Source organism: Brachyhypopomus gauderio, chromosome 20 (genome assembly GCF_052324685.1).
Source record: "Brachyhypopomus gauderio isolate BG-103 chromosome 20, BGAUD_0.2, whole genome shotgun sequence".
In the NCBI taxonomy this organism is placed as follows: Eukaryota; Metazoa; Chordata; class Actinopteri; order Gymnotiformes; family Hypopomidae; genus Brachyhypopomus; species Brachyhypopomus gauderio.
This window is the reverse complement of record NC_135230.1, coordinates 10,870,025-10,878,065: the sequence shown is the minus strand read 5'-3', so window position 1 is coordinate 10,878,065 and position 8,041 is coordinate 10,870,025. Positions and strand designations below refer to the sequence as shown.

General features: G+C 44.4%; 1 protein-coding gene across 2 annotated transcripts in view; it reads left to right on the top strand.

Moving 5' to 3' along the window:
* Nucleotides 1-3,076: 3,076 nt before the first annotated feature.
* The window catches only part of kcnq5b (potassium voltage-gated channel, KQT-like subfamily, member 5b), an 86,002-nt gene continuing 81,037 nt past the window's right edge, over nucleotides 3,077-8,041 (top strand). Inside the window, exon 1 of one of the 2 annotated variants that reach the window (XM_076983513.1) lies at nucleotides 3,077-4,136. In XM_076983513.1, the coding sequence (XP_076839628.1) occupies nucleotides 3,799-4,136 (338 nt within the window). In that variant the 5' untranslated portion in view covers nucleotides 3,077-3,798. The remainder of the gene's footprint in view (nucleotides 4,137-8,041) is intronic. The other variant, XM_076983512.1, reaches the window with a different exon arrangement.

Sequence of the window (8,041 nt, the reverse complement as noted above, 5' to 3'; positions counted from 1 at the left end):
AGTCAGAGGCTGAATCCACAGACAGAGGCTGGATCCACAGACAGAGGCTGGATCCACAGACAGAGGCTGGATCCACAGACAGAGGCTGGATCTACAGACAGAGGCTGGATCCACAGACAGAGGCTGGATCCACAGACAGAGGCTGGATCCACAGACAGAGGCTGGATCCACAGTGCCTGAGTTGCTCCCCCGTGCTTCTGGACACTGCTCTCCTGTTGTCTCCAGTGTGCCAGCAGTATGGGATAGCGAAATGCAAACTAGTCAGTAGTTTCCATCACTCTGCCCTGGCACTATGTCATTGCTTAAACACACACACACACACACACACACACACACACACACACACACACACACACACACACACACACTCCCCAGTAAGCTTGTGCTCATGTAATTAACCAGATACATGCCATCTTCTCTGTGTCATTCCCAGTCAGAGGTGTCAGTTCCAGGTTCAGAAAGTAAAAGTCCTCACCAGGATTTTGCTCAAGCTTGCTAGATTTTCTAATTAGTGCAATCCAGGTAAAATTAGTGGAATCAACACAATCCAGGAAGCCTGAGCAAAATCCTGGTGAGGACTTTTACTTTCTGGACCTGGAATTGACACCTCTGTTCCCAGCGCCAGTCGCCCTTAAAACATTAATTTTCCGAGTCTCGTCACGCCACCCTGCAGAGACAGGTTGCGGACTCCAAGTTTGCTATTTTTAGCGTCTGATGAGCAAGTGCGAATGTGATTTGGGGAGTCGTTTTGCTAATGTGGCCAATTAGCGTTGTATTACCCAGCATCCTCACACAGCGCAGACGGGGTGCCGGACGCCAGATGACAGACGCAAACGCGTGGAGGCCCAGCCAGAGCCTCTGAGCTGCATTCAGGAAATTGTCACTAATTAACAGGAAATGAGCATAAAGGCCAGAGTAATAACGCAGATAAAAGAAAGTGCATTAGGTTGGGAAAAGGTTCTGCTGTGGAGGGAAAGTTCTAGACCTGGGGCCCATGTCATGTGTATACATCACTCTCTTCCACTTGTGCAAAGGAGTGAACTCAGTTAAGTGCAAAAGGGAATGCCTGGTTCAATCGTTCATTTACTTCTGAAAGACCAAAACTGGTCAAACCTTTGCAAAGTAACCCAACCACCCTCAAAGTAAAACTATTTCATGGTTATGTCACAATGTAACCCAATTCTTTCTGCTCCCATCTGTAGTAAGTAAAATGGTGAGAAGCACCCTAATTGAATATTCCTACCCGTGATGTTCTCTGAACAATCTGAATGTTCATTTTGTATGCTAATGATCACATTCCTCATTGGCTGATTTAACAGGGGGGGGGGGGGGGGGTGACTATTCTGCAGTGATAACAAACTGAAATGATGGCCAAAGAGAGGAAGTGCTTATTCAATAAGCTTGGCATGTGTGCTAAACATGATAGTTCATCATGGAACAAAGTGAAACACTTGTGTCCTTTTAAGATGGTGCGTAATAAAACATCAGAAGTGTTTTTCCCTTATCCAAGATATCAGTCAAGACATGTTTGGTGTTTGATGTTTGCTTCATTGGATTTGCATAGAATAATAAGGCTAATGTTACTAACACATAGAGACGTCTATGTCACCCAAAACCTATTGCATAAACGCATGCTTAAATCTATGTCACCCACACCACAGCCACTTCTTTAACAATGATACAGATAATCACCAATATGGTTTAATGCCCAGTATCACTTACTGCTGGTTTATTTAACAAATCAATTATATAATGATGCCATTTGATGCAATATATAATGTATATGTATGGAAAAGACTGTGACTGAGAACAGTCTAGCATTACACAGTACATTACAATACATTAGCTTCATACCTGCTCCCAAAAACTGAAGATACAATTTTCTACTCAAGCTCTCTCTGAGAGGAGAGTTTCTGATCAAAGGCCTGTTGTTGCCTAGACACCTTTGGGGTTGTGGACCCATCAGCAGCATCGACGAGTCTCAGGGATTCTACTCTTTTATCGTACATCACCATGCCAGCATTAGTACTCTGCTGAGATCTGTCCGCTTCCCAGGTAACATCAGGTGACAGATGAGGTCGCCAGCATGGGCCCTGTGGTCAGACACTGATCATGATGAGCAGGGCTGAGGATGGCTAACAGAAAAATATCAGAGGAATGTGTCCCTTAACTTCAAAAAGCAGTGAGTGGGTATGCCAGGTATATGTTGTTAATAACAAGGAGATGGGTGTAAGTTGTGTCAGAGCCGTGCAGTTTAATTCGTTGATAATTGTCGTTTGTCTTAGTGATATGCTCTTTAATAAACTTTTAGTGATAAGATCTTCAACTTTGTATGTTGAAATAAGGCGTTTTCTATTAGAATGTTTACAGGCTTGCAGTTTGAAAGTAATACATTGTTTTAGTCCAGGTTTGGTTAGTGTTCACGCAAACGTACAATCGAATTAAAATAAGTTATCAAAAAAGTGACTTATGATGCAAGTATGCAGGTCTGGACTTAATGCACTTATGGGGGTCGTATATAGGCTACCTTGTGTCATTTTTACAAGCTAGAAACACAGGTGGTGGTGGTGAAATGGACAAAGGAGTGAAAACATTGGAAGACATTTTTCCACACTGCTTTCTGTTCTGTCGCGATGCGTTTAGTGTCGGCTTGATTTGTTTATATGCCTTTGGTTCGTATTGTGTTCATACTTGAAGCGAACCGCACCTGAATTCGTTTTGAAACAGTGTGCGGTGTCGGTCCGCTTATTTTGTGCGCACCAGAGTCCGAAAGGAAGTGCCACACTTACTCTAACGAACCGCACTAACAGATGAATCACTCCAGGGTTCGTTTTAATCGAGCCAAAGCCTTAAATTTCAATTTCAAGTTTCTTTATTTCCAAGTAGGCTACATAATCTGTCCCAAAACGGTACGATAATTAGCTTGGTAAACTGCAATTCAACTGTAACTAGAACTACAGCGGACATGAAATAGCCAAAGATCACCGTTCAATTCTAGAAACTTACCAGCATGACTACACGAAGCGTTTATTTCGGGGGCGGTCACATGGCTTTTGTGACAGTAACAGGGGAAGAAAACAGCTGGGCGCGAGGATCCGTGTCGGGTATTATTTTCATATTGTGTGAAGTCTAGTGTGAGGTTTTAAATTTTGCTTTAGTTTGCGAATTTTGTACGTTATTTTTGGAGACACTAATTAAAAGTGATCGTCAATTATTATAAACTAGTCTATGTGAAGTGGATTTTATAGGGATATTATTTCCACGAACTGATAGCCTATTTAAATAAGGACTTGAATATGCATATATTCATCTGTAAGATGTCTTAAAGTAACTGAAGGCGATTCTGAGCAATTCTTTTATTCACACAGAACACAGCGGAAACGGGCTGGCTGTGACGCTGATGTATTAGTGCGAAGTAGTTTGTCATGATCTTCTCTGGCAGATTGTAAGATAACGTCTCTGCGCGCACTGCAACACTCATAACGCAACTCGCGACAGGAGAAGCGCGCTGGGTTTTATTTTCACTAGCCAACTGTAGAAGGAGCCAACGGTGGTCGGGTGCGTTTTAAGAGGTGTCGACACAACCACTTCCTTCGTTCCCTTTAGTACCTGCCACAACCTTTGAGTACTGAGTGAACTTTTTTATTAGGACCTTAAATCGATTATGAAGTGATGTTTTCTCGCGGGAAGCTCCCCGCGTGAGCCCGTTCCCACTCGGAGCGCTCGCGACTGTGATATCATCGGACGCATGACACACGTGCATAAAGCCGCGCGCGCTCAGCCGGCCGGGGTTATGCCATGCCGCGGAACCACAGCGGAGACGAAGGCGGCTCTGGCCTCTGGATGAAGACTTCGCCAGGGCACCGCTTCGAAGGCTACAGCTTGAAGGATGTGGAGTCCGGTGGCAGGATGATGAACAATTCTTTACGTGCAGGTGATGGCTTGATGTACGCCTCGCGCCCAGGTACGGAAAGCCAAGGAAGAAAGCAAGGCGCCCGACTCAGTCTGCTCGGGAAACCTTTGGTTTATGGCGCGCAGAGCAGCCGAAGAAACGTGCGTTACCGACGGCTACAGAACTATTTGTACAACGTGCTGGAAAGACCCCGATCCTGGGCTTTCATCTATCATGCTTTTGTGTAAGTGCACATATTTGTTTATTACAGATGTTTGGCGCAACGTTCGCGGAGTCGTCGACGGTACCTGTTGCTGTGAGTTGCGTTCACAAGAACACGTGTCGTACTTGATGCTTTACATCGACGTGCAGAATTAGTACTAAATAATTTGTCTTTGGGTGGATAAACGAAAAATATTGCAGCAGGAGATATTTGGCGACGCAGGTGATTACGGCGGGAATGTGCAATACACGCGACTCCCAATTTTCTTCTCGGAAGAAGCATTTTGCTTAGTGGTAACTGCCTTTCAAAAGTCCCTAACCCAGTGACTCAGGGGATGCTATAAACGAAGACCACTTTCTCAAAGATGTGTGTTCAAATTACCCTTAGAGACATACACTGTAACGGAATGACACGCAGGGCAAAGCGCGAGAATGTGTAGGAAGGGCTGGTTTACTCTTTGCGGTCCTTGACAGTGGTTAAATATGAAAACACCGGACGTAGGTTATCTATGTGTCACAGAAAAAAATTCTTTGGTAATGACAAGACGTACCGCAATGCAACAAAACATTCGTCAGAGTAAAAACTGTTGCTTTGTAACCCAGTCAGATAAATACTGGCCATCATCTTAATTATGTCTGCATCAGTAATTTTAGACTTACTGTCCAAACCAGTCCTGACAGGTCCGTAGTCCAGCACAGTCTGTTCTTTCCTCTATTCAACCACACATTAAACTTAGCAATTGACCTGTGAATTATATCAGTTTTCCTGTAGTGGTGTGTGTGTGTGTGTGTGTGTGTGTGTGTGTGTGTGTGTGTGTGTGTGTGTGTGTGTGTGTGTGTGTGTGTGTGTGGACCTGGGACCTGCAGAACCTGTCCCCCAGCAGCTATAGTTTGGTGCCGGAGCCCAGGGCCAACGAGGCGGGTGGACGTTACAGCTGAACTGGCTTCTGTGCCAGTGGGCCCGGCTTGTCTGTGGTGCTGGGCCTGGGTCGACTCGCCATAGTGTGGTTGGCATTGGTACACACGCATAACCAGCTTGACTGTGTGTAGATATGGTGACTTGTTCTCTTGGCATGAACAGCGTGATCAAAAAGAGAATATAAAAGCAAATATAAATATGAAATTTTAATAACATGCAAATGATCTAATAGTATGCGCATTTCACAGTTTTGCCTACACAAGGAGTAACAGTGGGGGTGTGCTATAAACATTTCTGAGCAGTCCAAAGTACATAGTTTAGAGTTGCTATGTGCTATTTAATATATTTTTATATTGTAAAAGTTTTCATAGCTCTCAGGCTTAATACATCTCACCTAAGCACTTGGCGCTTGTCCACAACCCAAACCTCTAGACTCTATAAATAAGACTGGGTGGAATGGTTTTAAGTTATTCGTTGTAACCCCACTGTTTCACCCCTCAAAGAGGAGCAGCTCTATTGTCCAATCACCTTTCAGTTTGGGAGCGTGTGCGGTGTGCTTCAAAGGGCACGGGCTATGTTTGCCCCCTTTCATCGCCTATAGAACCCAGCTGTGCGATTATTTACAGAGCGTCACCGATTCCGTTTGAAAGAGAGGTGGAAAATGTCGGACTCGTTTTGCGCCGACTGAAGGCGCAACAGGAGCTGCGCTGGGTCTGCCCCGGTGCTGCTGGGTCCGGGACAGAGAGTGAGTGCTGCACTAATCCCCGCTGCATTATTGCACCGGTCTACAGTGGATCCAGGGTTGTGTTGTGGGTGCAGGAGCGGCAGGTACAGGCACGGGTTGGGAGTCGGCAGCGGACTGAAGCGGGCTTTGTGACGTGCCCCCACCTCCCCTCCACCATCTCCTCCAGCACCTCTCTTTCCGCCCTTCCGAGGACTGATGCACAGTGCAGCCTTTGAGCGGGGTTTGACTGCAGGATTAATTCATGCTTATCCTATGGGCTATGTCGTCGGGGGGCACACACCGACAAAGGAAGAAGATTCCCTACGCGAGAGGAAGATTTAGAAGGGAGAAATCAAAATAAAGTAGAATAAAACAGCTTGCAGAGGAACCTCCCCCAACACACACACACACACACACACACACACACACAGCTTTTCCCATCAGTGCTCAAACACTCCATCCTTGCATTCGCCGATGGCCAAAGCAAGATGTGTACAGATGTAGCATCTGTAATGCTCTCCCATTGGCCTCCTGGTTTTGCTCTCCCATAATGCTGTTCTGCAGCAGAGTGGCCTAGGGGATGACTGACTGCGCTTGTGTGGGTGAGGGAAGGAACACCAACCGGGCAGGTGGTAATTATCTAGGAATGACTTTGGCTTTTGCAAACATAAAGGTTTTAGAGGGTTTTATCATTTATTTGTTTGTTAAATACATTTTATAGACAGCCAAAATGTCGTATACTGTAATTTTCTGTGAATGTCCACAGTTATGACATCCATAGGTTTTGCATTATGGCTGCAACAAAAACAACAGCAACTTTATCAATGGCTTCAGTAATAAAACAAAAAATTGTATTTGCACTTCCCAGTCCAATCTTGTGGTAAAACGCAGATAGCACAGACCACAGTATGGAATGGTTCATGACACTGAAGAGTTAAAAATATGGAAACATTTTATTTATGTTATCATTTCTTGTAAGACTGAGGTCCCATGGCACTGTGCCACAACACTCAGGCGTGAGCATGTTACAGAGACTCACAGCATCCGGCATCGCATCCGGAAGCTTGGCATGGCAAGGTACTATAACTGGAGTTAGAAGTAAAAAAATAGCTTATAGAAATAGAGAGCAGAAAAAAACAATGTTGTCTCAGGGGTATAAGCTCCATGGTTAAAGTGTCCCTTACCTGAAATGCTGTCAAAATGTTAATAGACACAGGCTTGCAAATATTGATACATTTGAAAATGAATTTTTGAGATATTTTTCTCCTCTCTGTTTTGTCCATCTCTGTCCACACAAAAACAGTTTTTTCCAAACGTTTTTTTTGAAAACGCCGAACTTGACTGTTGCTGTTACGCTTGTAGTCATCATGCGGGTTCAGTGGCTGCTGACCAAGCTGTTGCAAATTTCAGTTCACTCTGAATAACATATCACTCAAAATCAGATGTAATTACATGACATTACCACACACACACACACACAAACTGTTTAATTTATCCTTAGAGAAGCCATCATCACTGCCAGTATAAACCCCCTCCCTGCATAACCGGGCTTGAATGCTGGTGTAAGGTTTCCGTCCTCTAGGTGCTATCCCGTTATGGGTTCTGCATCTCGGGACGCCGAACGCAATAAAACCAAATTGAGAACGGTGTAGAAGATCTGTGGGTGGGGCTGAAGTGACTCAACTCCTGAAGGCCGCGCTAATGAGCTGAGGTAGTCATACTGGAGCTGGAGGCACAGAGCCATGGAGACCAACTACGTCAGGCGTCACCTGGCTGCCTCTCCCTCAGGACCAGGGAGTACCTCACCGGGGGCCAGTCCACACTGCAGTGGGACCTCATGTGGAGAGCATTTTTTCATTATTCTTCTTATTCTGGTAGGGAGAGGTCAGGTATGTGTCTTCATGAGCAATGGAGGAGAATCGGAGAGAGAGAAAAGGGAGAAAATTTAAGTTCTTATAGTGTTGAAATTAGTCTTGAAAATAATCCAATTTGGTATGGAATCACAATTATTCCTGAAGATAATACCATTTGATACATTATATTGTGGTTATTGCTGAAGATAATCTCATTTGTTACAGTATTTTGTGGTTATTGCTGAAGATAATTTAATTGATTCTAGTATATTGCAATTATTCTTTTACAATTTGACCTAGAATATTATAACCATTCCTGAAAATAATCCCATTTCGGAAACCTTTTTTTCATGCCACATTTGCTTAAATCATAAATCAATCCATGAAGTGAGGGGTCAACAATTTGACTAAGTATATAAGGTCAGGGTCAA